The 14267-nt window shown below is 37.4% G+C and overlaps 1 protein-coding gene across 7 annotated transcripts in view; it reads right to left on the bottom strand.

Annotated features, from left to right (window-relative positions):
- NPAS3 (neuronal PAS domain protein 3) overlaps positions 1 to 14267 on the bottom strand; it is an 853230-nt gene that overhangs the window by 80265 nt on the left and 758698 nt on the right. For all 7 annotated transcript variants that reach the window (XM_090033579.1, XM_090033581.1, XM_090033580.1 and 4 more), the window contains one exon: positions 11812 to 11930. In XM_090033579.1, the coding sequence (XP_089889705.1) occupies positions 11812 to 11930 (119 nt within the window). The remainder of the gene's footprint in view (positions 1 to 11811; positions 11931 to 14267) is intronic.

Here is a 14267-nt window from a genome sequence, read left to right as displayed (position 1 = left end):
TTTTACACAATCCTTAAATTATTCCATGGTTTGAGGTTTTTTCCAAGATGAAAACATTTGCTTTGATTCAGTGGATCTGGGAACTGGCATATTCCCAAAGAAAGAGAATACTGATCCATTTGACTGCTGGCTGTGAGCTGAAAGCTGGATATACCATTTTCTAAATTAGTTGGAGAACTCAAGTAGAGCCTAAACCCTGAAGCTCCTTGGGGCTGAAAAATGTATTACAGTTTTGAAGGATTATTAAATAAATGTGTACATAATATTCAGACAAGGTTCTTTGGTTGGGTAAATGTGATTCCTTTCATTAGACCAACTAAATAGTTAGAAAAAATTGTTCTTTACAAGCTTTTGGGCACAAACATCTTTCTTCAGGGATAGGGAAAATCTTCTGGTATTCCATAGTAGAATAGAAGCCAATATGCAAAAGGTAGACAAACCTCCAAAATTCACTTTCTAAATCTACTGGATACAAAAAAATCACAGAATAAATTCAGACACTGGATTTATGGCACATTATAACCTACTTGCCATCTGATAACCCGGGGCAAGCTGTCTGCATTTTACCAGCTACATTCTATCACCAGTTCAACATTCCCCTGCTTACCTCCCCACCTATTGTCTCCCATTCCCTCTGAACCTCATTGCTATGCATTTGCATTTTCACAGACCTGCATTTTGCATATTGGCTTCTATTCTACCATGCAGAACACATAGCACCAGCAGACTTTTCCTCTGCCTGAAGAAGGGTGTTTGTGCCCAAAAGCTTGCAAAGAACAATTTTTCCAACTATTTAGCTGGTCTTATAAAAGATATCACATTTACCCAAAGAACCTTGTCTGCCTAGCTCCATAGACCAATATGGCTACAACGAACAACTTTAAGGAATATTCATATATGTACGGCTTGTTGAATATTTTTCTTTGCCATCTCTATTTAAATAAGAGCTTTCTCCTTTATGATCGACTCTTTCATTTCTGGTGCAAAAAGACTCATTGGACCTAAACTATATCCCATGCCATGAAACTACACCAATCTCCTCCAGATGAAACCAAGAGAAAACTTGTTTGCTTGTGAGGAGGATGTTTCCTCTAAACTGTCTTTTTCTCCCCTGCTGATAAGAAGGCTTATATTCTTTCCAATCCTGGCATGCAGGATAGAGGTACTACCATGATTTTAATGAAAAAGGAATAATAGAATCGTAGGGTTGGAAGTGACCTCAAGAATCACGCATCCAACCCTCTGCTCAAATATAGTACGTCAATTCCTACAACATGCCAGACAGATGCCTATCTAACCTTTTTTTGAAAATCTCCAATGAGGTTTTGAAAAACGCTGATAAAGGAGACTCCACAATTTTCATCAGCAAGCCTGAGTTTTTATGATTTTTAATCTAAATCTGCTTTGCCACAGCTTTGTCTCTGGCATTTGTGCTACATCATGACAGTGGGGAAGTTGAAGTCTCCTTCCCTACTTACTGCTCCATCCTGTACAAATGTCAGGAATAAGTACTCTTTAATTACTGAAAGCAGTCTTCAGACTGGATGCATAATTCTCACTCTCAGGAGACATTTTTATTCAGACTTTTTTTAATTAAAAATCCCCAAAATTTGTAGTTTCAAACAAAAATGTTCCTTTTTTAAAATGCAGCCTTGAGATTTTCATGCTGCTTGCCACCATCTAGCTGAACAACTACAGTACTGAAAATCCAAACACACACAAATTCATAACACCATAAAAGTTCACATTAGCATTTAAATGCTCAGCCAGTTCACTTTCCTCTAATTCATAAAAACTTTATTTAGCTTCACTAACAAAAGAAAATGGAGCTGTTCATGTCTGTCTGTTCCTTGCATTCACTAGCACTGCATGGGTCAGCCACCTGCACAGAACAGATGCTTTTCTGGCAACTGGTTTTCAGTGGTGTCTCTCTCCCAGTCCCAGCCTACAGCCCTCCGTCACACAGAAAGGTAATGAGGTGAGGAGACAGTGGGAGAACACTGGCAGGATTTCACAGCTAGAACATTGTATTATAGCTAGAACATGAGGCATTATACTTTGGATTAATGTTTACATCCTTGTGTTACATTGATGTTCTCTTATTGCATGTAACCGGTTGAAGGATAAGAACTACATCTAAAAGAAAAATGTGGTTGGATTGTCTGCTTGGGCTCATGAAAGTTAACATATGTGGGAGGCATTTAGTTTACGGTAAAAATATGGTTCTTACAATTGCATATATTTCTTGAAAAACATATGACTATGCTTTTAGCTACAGACTATTTAATATTTACTATATATACACTGTCTACAAGCAACCTGACTTTTCTTTCACCTCCATCCAAGTATAAGAGGAATCACTACACCGAACCCACTGGTGTTGAACCAATGCAAAGTGGGTAAAAATGACAAGGGAATTGGACTGAAGATCTTTAACTTGCTATATACATTACTATGAGACCTCATGAGCATGGGTCACAAGATCTATGTTTCTTATTCAACCACTGCTGATTTCATCTTACTAGGTTCAGGTGATATGCAAGAACTGAAAAATGAATTTTCTTACACAGACATATTGAGCCCAGTTCACTCCTGACATAAGCAGATATAGCAATAATATTCAGCTCCATTTCCCTAATAAACCACAGTTCTGAATTTGGCCAACTGTTTTTAGCTAAATAAAATACAACACTGCTCATGGAAAGACAGACTGTTGCTGCTAAAAGGGAGACAAGTGTGGCCTTCTGCCTTCATTTAGCATCAATTATATATATTTCAATTCATCAGCTCCTTGTTTTTTCCAAGCCTGCTGCGGAGAACACAGAGTAACTAGGAAGAGGTGTGGGATCAGCCAAAAACTGACTGCCAATCAACTACAGTTACACACTTTATAAAATATTTACATGTTGAAAGGGCAGAGGGCCAAACTCTCCCTTGGCACTGGCTACCCACACCACTGAGAAGCAGCAGAGATATTGGCAGGAGCATCCCCTGATGTGGGAAGTACTTTGGTTAGTGGATCTTCACAATCCATTGCTGGCTCCTCCAGTTAGCAGGAGAAAGGCATGTGCCAATCCAGAGCCAAGAACCACTGGCAGCGGATGGCAGCAGACATTCTAGGTAGTTTTGGGGACTGAATATATGTTTGCTACAGCAGATACCAGTCTCCCGGGAGCAAGGTATGCTTCTCCTAGCACACACTAGGCAGTATTTTGCCTGGCTGTTTCTGTGGTGAGAAAAGATTCCCACCATTCTCTTTCCACCCAGCACTCTCTGCTCAAAGACTAGCACCTAGCCCAGTGGGTAAGTTACTGCTGTATATGGACAGTACTTACTTAAGAATTTACTATTTCATAATCATATTCCAGTATTCATTAAAAATCCAGAGGTTTATATTCACCAATTAACGTCACAAATATGTTGTACTTTCAAGACTCAAACTATGTTGCAGTCCTTCCTAAAGGAATACTCTTCATTTTTAATATTTTAATATATATAGGACTGATTACTGATTTCCCACTCATTTTACTGCAGTAAAACCCTACTGACTTTACTGGACTTGACTTCAGATTTATACCTCTGTAAAGTCATGACCAGGGGTAGCTGCAACTAAAATGTGCGATGATACTCTTTTTCTCTCTGTAGCTGTTTGTTCTATAATAACCTAATTCAGGAATGGATGAACATAGACAATCTCTCAAAAATACTGAGTTTCTTTAACTTAATATTTAGGTTTTCTTTTAGATTCCAGTTTTTTGGCCTTAGCCAGCTCCCATTCAGATAGTCTAGAATGTAGTTATGACCTGCAGTCATAACTCTTTTCTTAAGGTTATATGAAAAGTGAAGACATGGCTTGAGGAGAAACAATGATTTAGGTGTCAATATTGCATCTGTAATTGTCACAAGGAGGCCTGGATCACTGAACAATGCCTGAATCTCTCTAGTTTTCAAACTGCTCGTGAGAAGGCCTTATACATAATACTAACTGGCTATCTTTTTATATAGATGCTATCACCAAAGTATGTGAACACCTCACACATATTAATGAATCACAATATCTTTGCCACGGAGGGAAGTATTTACATTCCCATTTAAAAAATGTTCAGCATTGAAACTAAGGACTAATGGGAGCTGTTGGTCCTGAACACTTAAAAATCCAGTTATGTTAGATTCTTAAATGGGAGTTAAGCTTTACTGCAAATAATCCCTACTGACCTAACTCAAAATCTCATAACTCTCTCCCAGAGCCAGGAAATGAATCCAGATCTCTTTAGTCCTGGTTTAAAACTTCCTTTCTCCAACTATATTTTTTAGCTAAAGGTTAACCCCTCAAAGGCTCAGACTGACATGTTAGTGTTTGTGTCCCTTTGTAAGTAATGTTGCATCTTTAACAGACTTCCTTTTGATGAAAGGTCACCGATTTACATGGGTGAATTCTAGATCAGTTCTTCCTCCCTGACAAATTACCTGCAAGTCTCCTATGTGCTGAAGAAACTGGGGTATGTCTGTGCTGACATTTAGAAAATTCTCTATATGTTTCTTGCTGTTGGTTTCTTATTCCTCCTTCCCTCAATTAATGTGTGCTGAGGAGGTGTGGCCAGAGCCATGTAATGAAATGCTATCTTCCATAGTTTTCTTTCTCCCTATATGGAAAGGTCATGCTGTGCTCTAATATCCCACCTTATAATGAAAAAAATGCCCAACAGAAAGCAAAAGATTTAAGGAGAAAAATGATGAGAGAGAAGTAAAGAATTCAAGCTCAACTATAGAAGCTTGGTTGTTCAAATTTAAGTGCTTTAATCCACATTTGGGGGCTACAGTAAAAGAGGGTTGTCTATTATGGATGCTGCAGAGCTACAAGTCAATACATCCTCTTGAAAATAAACCCACTACAAAACATCGTTTTGACCTTCTGAATAATATGTCTGGAATCAAGGAAAGGACCAGTATAGACAGATCTTTTTCTGCCCATTTAAACTTTTTAAAATTTGTTGTAAAAAGGTAATAGCATATAGACTAATTTCTGCCCATATGTGATTTTGCTGCCACTGGGAGTGCGTTAAAAAAACTGAAATAATACTGAAAACCTATCTGATATGAAAGTCATCTACTGGTGCTAACTAGTATGGCTCAGAGTACATAATAGGTCATGCCCTGATGACCACTTTCTCAAGGAAGGACTCCATCCTCACCTGATCAGCACCAACTTGTAGCACTGTATACTTCTAAACCACAGAGAAATATCTTCAAAGGAATAATTTAAAAACTAATGGTAGGATTCTAAGGCACAAAAAGCAGTCAGGCATCCAGCTTCCTAAATTTAGGAATCTAAAACATTAAATAATGGAAAACTTGTAACTAAAAATAAATGCTGGGAAAGTTTTCTGACATTATAAGGCCGTGAATGCAAATATTAGCGGCTCAGAAAGCCTTATATTTCAAGCTTGGGAGGCAAGTGACTGCCTAGCACACTAGGATTATAAAAGTCGCATTACAGAAGCCATTTAAGTGAAAGTTCAGTTTCAAACAATAGTGTTGAAAATTAGCACTGCACAATATAAAAATGAATTAACTTAACCTGCAAAGACTATTTTATGGAACTACTTTTACAGAATTGTGAACATTTTTCAGTTCTGCAGGTGTATATTATTTTAAACTATTTTTATAGACATACTGATTTCTGAGGCTTAACTAATCAAATTTCAGTCTTCATTACTGAAATTCTGGAATAGGGCCTATGACTATCTAATTTCTAGTTTTCACAAAGTTCATTAAATACAAAAATTCCACAGTATAGTTCTGTATAATATATTCAATGGCATTTAATATTGTGTTGTCATGTCATAAAGTAAAAGCAATGTATACATGCAGTATTTTTACTTTAAAATTGTGATTTGGTATCATTCATTAATAAAAACACTTCTTAAACCTCCTTAACCAACTTCTCCAGTTTAAGAATGTCAGAGACAGAAAATACTAAATAATTGGCAGTCGATTTGATGACAGTTGTGACTATGCCCTCAACACTGCAGGTTTCAGGTTTTGTACCCATCAGTGATGCCTCAGTACATTTTTAGAAGGAATAATAGGATTTTAGGATTTCAGAAAGTCAGAGAATTAACATATTTTCTCACACATAACACACCTTTTCTCCAAAAAATCAGACCCTCCAAAATTGGATGTATGGATTAAGCATGGAAGCTGATTTTCTGCAAGGGTAAACGTACCCTGCTCTGATTCATGCCTCACAATGCAGCAGTTATTCAATTACTATTCAGACAGCTAAATCAATTGACTTAATGGCTCATTGTTCTTCACTCCACAGGTGTTAATGACCACCCCTCTTTTTTAATGGTTTTGTTTATTCCACTAATCAACCTAACCTTTCTCAGAACAATTTTGCTATCTGCTAGATGCTTCTGGCCTCTCTCTTCCTATTTCACAGCTCTGGTGACTCTTTAACTCTTTAAAATCGTAGCTTCACCCATGAAGACCAATCGTTAGCAGCAGCCAGGGATGGTAAGTCAGTTGAAAATGAGGTTGAGTCAGCTGAAAATTACAGTCTGTCCCTGCTCTATGCAGATATAAAAGGGGGCGGGGATTGTTATTCATTTTTTTCAAAAAACAAGATGAATAATATATTCCAAGACATGCTGTATGCAAGAAAATATAGTATGCCAAAAGTCCTTTCTCTCCATATCTTAAATCTGTGTGCACATTATTTCTAGATCCCAAACCACCTTGCAGAGACACTGGGAGCTCACTTCAAGGCAAAAGGGTATCTGTGACATGGCAAATATTTATTTCCCAGTAATACAGGCTCAAATGTTTAAGGCTATACATAAGAATTTACTTCATCTAGGATAGTCTTCTATTTGCTTACACAGTTACTAAAATGCCTACCCTGATTCTTTAATGACTTATTCCTTAATGACTCTAATGGTAATTTTGTCTAAGAACGGTTGAGTCCATTTTTTGTTAAGATACAGAAGGATGCAAATAGTGACATTCAGCCACACACCCAAGCAGAAGGCAGTGCAGAGTTATACCACTTTAGGCAGTTAGTATACAATGGACCCATACATGCTGTACATCCCTTAGGATGGCTTTCTCTACAAACTGCTGGGCCTGAGGATAGGCATTGTGGCAGCAACCTGTGATGAGGCAGCTGAGAAGAGGAATCTCTTTATGCTCCTTGTGCACCTCTCTAATGGCCTTGTGATGGGTATGTACTTTGGAAGTCATCAGAGTAATCACAGGTCCCACATTAGGCACTGATTGGTTTTTCCTAGTCACACACAGCAGCAGACATGGGTGAGTTTTAAGGGAAGAAATAGATAGAAAAAGTTAGAGGGGGGTACAGCAAGTACAAGTGTTAATACAGCTCATGGGCCAGAGCAGAATGGTTCTGCTGGTATTCCTGGCTCTGTCTTCCCATCCTGCTTACTATGCTTTGCTTGAGACACTCGTATTTGGCCCTGAAGGTTTAAATATGCATGTAAAGTCTTAACCCAATCTGCCATGAAGGGAACATGACACAACAATAATGTAATTGGATCTGAATGAAGTGGTCTTCAAAAAATGGCTTTGATATGCCTAAGAAAATGGGGCAATAGAAACACTGAAACAGGAAAAAGTGTTTAGTAGATAGATGAGGTCTGACCCTCAGACAGAGAAAAACAAAGAGAGAAATAGATAAAAATAGAAAGAAATAAAATCCGAAGAAAAACTAGTCTCTTTATATCGAAGAAGAAAAAACAGAGAAAAGATGAAGTGATACATTTCTAGCAGTGAAAAACACAGTAAGTCTTTGCATCATGTATCATAGACAACAGCTGTAACAGTAATAAATTCTGAAGCTTTCAGTGAATAGAATTATTATCATTGTTTCTTTTTATTTGTTTTCATTGTGTTCTGTCACCTGACTACATGTTTTATGTGAGTTTTTTTATATGGTTGTAGATGTGCTTACTGAGCACTGAGTATATAGCAAGGTATGTTAAATCTCCTTATAAGGAGGAGCTTTCTTATCATTCTCTAGCATAAGCATAGAAGCATTATGAATAAATAGGGAAAAGCCTGCTCAGAAGGAGAAGAAAGTCAGAACCCAGCAAAAGAAGGGGAACTGGGAAGATGGAGCATGGACCTCCCCTATTACAAATAAAAAAATAATTTTTGTATTAGCATCATTTTAAGAACAGAGAGACCAAGCTATTGTCTGCCTTAGTGATTCAGGCATCTTTTTTAAAAATCTGATCTCAGTTGTATACAAGTATTTCTGAAGCAGGGACTTTCCTGTTCTGAGGACTGTCCAAATACCTCATAGAAAATCTCAATCACTAATTGTCTGAAGACCCACTTTCTTGGGTTAGCTGTTTGAGTGGTAGGTCTTAGAGAGAGCTGCATACCTACCCTGCCCTCTAGATCATAGACAGTCATCTTTCATTGTCTTATGCGGCAGAAACTAGTGGTCTGCATTTTTATCTTGTACTACTGATTCACGCTGAGACAACAATGGGGCATTTCTTTGAGGTATGTCCAGAGTTAATGCAATGTCGCAATTTGGCTAGGTCTTCTTCCTTTATCCATTCTGTGTTTTTTTAACTATCTCTCCAGCTGCTGGTCCCATTTTAACTTTAATGAAATGTGTAACTGAACAGTTCTGGAAGGCTTGAGTTTGGTTTATAAGTTTACATTTTGGGAAGTCAGTAAATAAGCTGGTAGCTTTCCCATAAATGTGAGTGACACTCGGTATAGAACCTGAATTTTGTTATGCTTCACTTGCTCAGCTCCACACAAGGAGAATCGCATTAAACTAAAAAGGTCTTGCATTGATTTAATACACAAATGATCCACCTTTTCTACAGTGAATATAAAATACAAGTTAAGGCTCACTATTGATGCTATTGCTAAGATCCACAATATTAATATCCATTTTTTTTAAAAGTAAGTGAAATAGAACTTTCATGTCAGGATACAAGTGACTTTCCTTTCCTTTCCCTTCTACATACTGTCATTTTTAAATTTCCCAAACTCTATAACCCTATGGAGATATGCCTAATTATAAGGGTTAAGGGTCTTACTCCTCTATATGATAATACTCATGTTAATTTGCTGATGCCTCAGAGAAAAAAATGAAAATCATTTTAAGAAAATTTTGCAATTTTCATACACTTTTTTTGTTCTCCTGAAAATAAAATATTTGGTCTTTCAAAGTTTTGCTCTTCTGTCTTCCTCTCTCACCTGAGGACATAATTCTCTGCTTTTAATATCACAATTAGAACTGTCATTGTTTCATGAGATGTCAATAGCTCTTTAAAAAGAAACTAAATGTGTATTTATATGATGAAGTATAATATCTTCTTCTACTGTGTAAATACTCAAAGGTACATTTCAGAAACTGTCTGACCTTTAAATCTCAAACTTTACATTTTAAGCACAAAAGGGAAATCCTCATACAAATATCTTGGTATAAATCTACTTTGACAGCAAATCCAGAAAAATGGCCCCATCTTGTTTTGCCTATCTCTTCTAGCTTCTTCCTGGGCCCAGCATAGTATAGGATTATAGAAGTCTAACTAGTCCAGGTAGGGAGAAAAAAGAATGGAACTTTAGCACAGCTGTATTTTCTGTTATTTCCTGTATTCTTGGTGCTAATATTATTCTGTAAATAAAGTACTGGTGAAAGATATCACATTGAAAATGCTGAAACACAAATTATTTTCCTTATTTGCATCACAGTTATTTATTAGCATCAGCAACAACAATGCAAACTGCCTGCCAATGTACCCAAGAGCTAACTTAGCTGGAAAGTGTCTAAGGGTTAGCATGTTGTTGTTCCTAACACAGGTCCATTCATTCCTTGGCCTAACACTATTAATGCAGGTACCAACTTTCATGTTTTCTGTGAAATGGATATTGTATGAATTGTACTAACTGCATCAACTCAAGTGTTGACAACTAAAGAGATATCAGATAATAACTTCCTGGTGCCTTCTGAAACCAGTAACTTGGAGGTAAAACATTCTTTGTACCATTAAAAATCATGAGATCATATAGATCCAGGTACCATTCAGAAGAAAGTCTCCAATTCATTTACTTTCAAAGAGGATATTTTTATCAGGATATTTTCAGGAGCTAAGTAGAATGCCTTGATGTTGCTAGATTCTCAGAGATCATTTTGGATGGGTGGAATGAGAAATTTTCTTTCAAAACTACTTTATGTCTTTATCGGTAAACTAAAAATGTTGTTAAAATGTTTAAAATGATCACTGACATTTACATCCTCTTTAAATATGTAAACATGCTCAAGCTTACTTCTTTAAGTCTGTGACTGTCACTCAGTTATTTGTCACAATATTGTCACAATACTGACTGGCTGAGATATTTCATTTTACAAAATGACAATATTGAAAACATGCTATTCGTTATAGTCTTGATGTGCTGTAAAACCACCCGTAGCCATGGGCTTTGCCAGCCATACATGATTAAAAAAGAAAATTGAGACTGTGGTAAATAAGGAAAAGGAGACTTTTGTATCTTGAAAAAAAATCCAACACTAAGATTTTTCTTGGGGATAAGTTAGCCCCTAAAAACACTGCCTCATGGACACATAGGCTGTATCTAGGCATTTCATGTTAAATCATGCACGGTGCTGCTGATTTGCAGAGCCAGGGCAAAATTTGCTACCAGGTTTTCCCAGTAGCAAAAAAAAAAAACCTGGAAGAAAAATGTGGTGCAAAGCATGCCAAAGTGGCATACAGTGGGACAAATGCAAAGATGGGGGAGCTGCCTAGGGCTGCCTGCTCCCCTGTCTCTGTGTGCTGTGGAGCCCTTGCACTGAAGCACCCTGTGCCCCAGCCAGCTGCTCCCCGGCCGGCTGGGGCACTGGGTTCCTCAAGACGGAGGAGCAGGCAGCTCCCCTGACTCTGCTTGCCTTAGCATGGGGGCTCCACTGTGAAGCCCCCATGCTGACATACATGGAGATGGGGGAACAAGACTGGGGCACAGGATGCCTCAGTGTGGGGACTCTGCAGCATGTGAAAATGAGAGAGCAAGCAGCCTGGGGCCACTCCCCAGCTTGCTGGGGCCAGGATGCCTCAGCATAGGGGCTGCCCGCCAGCTAGCCCTTCACTGAGGCACCCTGTTCCCTAGCCAGGCCCCCCCTGCAGCAGGACAATGTAAAGCGCACAGGCAGGGGCATGCACTGCGGCACAAAGTAGTGGTACAAATTTGTGCCACTACTATTTGTGTTGCTGCAAACACATGCCCCTGCTCATGTACATGTGGCCATGGTGAAAGGAAAATGGTGGAAAAATTCTTTGTGTAGATTGTTTTCTAGTTCAGCTTGAATAGCGAAGAAAATTAAATAGCTATAATATTCTATCTGCATTAAGAGCTGCTACAGTAATCACTCAGTGAAACATAACTTAAAGTGAGACTAACTAGAAATATGTATAGCAACTCCCTAATATGAATAGTAATGTTAGTCTGACTTGCATTCTTTGGCTAAATACATTCCTATCCTGACACTTTTCTGAAGGGCTCTTCTGAAGGGTATATTGAGTGTTGTGAAGAAATGTTGTTATAATGAAGATAAATATGATGGAGGCTTAGCAATATTACAAACCTCATACTAGAAAGATTGTACTTATGTTTCTTTAATGAGGATGGAGAATATGCAAACAAGCAATAGTTAATTCCTTTGTCTATTCACATAGGTAGGGTGAAGCAAAAATGAACATAATACCCACAAATGACATAAGGTTGGATAAAACTGAGGATGCCAATATTTCATAGAACAAAGCTTACTTTGTATCCTGATGATTTGATGTGCACTCCTCGCTTGGTCAGTGTAGATTTCATTCGGATGAAAAAAGAGCGCTCCAGGTTGTTGTCAGTGGTTAGTAGATTGGGGCTTGTTGATTCCACTAGGGAATAGAGGGGGAAAAAAACATATACAGATTATTTAGATTTTATACATCCCCTCTCAGATATTTCTCAGGTGCAATCCTTGAACTTACTAAAAATAAATGACTGATGGATGCTAAGAGTGCTGTAATCAATTTACCTTGTTTAGAAAATGTTTACTTAGCGAAAAAGATGGAAAAAAATATATGTGTACATAGTAACTCTCATTTTAAAAAAAAAACCTAAATACAGAGATGCCTTATTAACTCTTTCCTACACATTTCTATCATAGCTATTTCTTTGCAGACACTGAAGTTCCTTCTTGTTATGCAACCGGATAAGTATTATTTAGGTGACAAGGCTGCCTACTAAAAGGGGTCTGCAAGTTCTATTTCAGAATCCTATTCCCCAGTCCCACCTTGCTCGCTGAGATACCTAAGGGCAAGGCATTTCAGCTTTTGGTGTCTTAGTTTCCTCATTAGTTAAGGTTAATTAATGTCCATAAAATACTTTGCAACCCTCAGATGGAAAGCACTGGGGTTATTATTATTAATAATAATAATTAATATTAGTGACTAATTATAGCGGAATGTCTTCATGGTCCATTTAGCTTCAAGTGAAGTTTCTTCTTTGAAACTACAGATCTAACACATGTGTTCAATTCCCTGAACCCCAACATGTATTGTAAATAAGAAAATCTGGTGGGAATTAAGTATGATAAAATAAAATACATATTGCTGGGTGACATCATATTATCATATTCCACAGGCAGTATTTCAACAGTTATATTTTCAACCCAAATGCTAACATGTTCTCCGTTTTCAAAAATATAATTCATGGGAACATTCTTGCGCAATCCTACAATAATAAGCTGCTGCTGGCAATTAAACATATTGTGGTTCCATGAAAAAAAATTACAAACAACAACAAAAAAGGGATTTTTAAAGATCGCATTGCTGTCTTTTTAGAGACTGTAACCAGTTACTGTTCAAAACTATTCCAAGTAAAAAAGCATTTGATATACAGCCTATAGATGCACCACTTGTTTTTGAGCTAAGGATTATTTGGAGTTGTCCTTGTTCTAATGTGGTCACATTATCTTGTATTTATGGCATTTCAACTCCGTGTGATGAAACCAGTGACAAGAATGCCCCTTTCTTTAGTGTCTCTTATGGTTTTTTGTTTTAGAGAGCATGGATTCGATGTCATTTTAAATGTACAGCTCTTTATCACTTGAGGGAAAAGCAGAGCCATGTTATATTTAGTACTTTCATTTCTTCTGATTAAATATGAATTACTATGAAATTTTTCTCATCATCTAACACGCCATAATACGCCAACAGCTTTTTAATACACTATATAAGCACAAACTTCTGCTCTAAGAGTTTAATTTGCCCCTCTAATCCAATCACATCAACCTTATTTCTCTTATCAGAGATTCCCATTTTGAATTAAATGAGCTCATTAGTTTTAATCAAAAGCAGAGAGATCAAAACTTAAACGTAAATGCTTTAGATCAGAACTGTCAGTCAGCCGTGCAGTTCTATTTTACTAAAACACAAGATCAGAGACCCTTAGAACCAATTTTTTCTCGTAAGGGATGCCGAGAGCTTGAAGATGCTATATCCTTTTTTTTTTCCCAAGGACAGATTATACATTTAAGGTTAGACTTAATTTAGAGCATTTTTTTTCATCCTGGTGGAAATGGAAAAGTATGCCAATCTGCTGTTGTCTCTTTCACATTTATTGGTGCTGGTCCTTGGAGACCTGAACAAACGTGAAGCCATCAGAATCCATGCCACAAACCCGGCCTCAAAAAATTCAGCTCTGTTCAGCAATATCATGTTTGTAACATCTAAGAAATTACACTTTCAAAGAAAGGAAATGTGCTTCAGGGTCAAGGTTATGGAACCCTGAAACAGCAATGCAGGGTCACCAGGTTACTAGAAGCACTGGTGATGTGTGGATCATTATTAATTATTACTATTATTATACAGTACTCTACAGTACAGTGCTTAAAGAGTACATTAAGAAACCACAGCATGGGTGCTTCCTGCTGTGTGAAGAAATGCTAGAATCAGCTTAACAAATGCACTAGTTGTAGTCCGGCACATTATGCCCTAACATAGGCAATAAGTACTATATGCCCCCATGTGTTGTAATGGTAATTACCAAAACACATAGAAGTAATGTTAATTAAACATACAACATTAAATTTGAATAACATTTAGGTGGTGGAATGCTCTTGCCACACCTGAGAAGAAAAAAAGATGAGACTGACATTTTAACCTTTATTTCCACTTTTGTGAAGGAAAGCAACACAGCTGAGATTTAGTACAGTGTACTGGGTATTGAAT

The sequence above is a fragment of the Crocodylus siamensis genome, chromosome 2 (assembly GCF_052110815.1).
Source record: "Crocodylus siamensis isolate JL-2025a chromosome 2, ASM5211081v1, whole genome shotgun sequence".
NCBI lineage: Eukaryota > Metazoa > Chordata > Crocodylia > Crocodylidae > Crocodylus > Crocodylus siamensis.
This window is presented reverse-complemented; position numbering and strand designations above follow the sequence as displayed.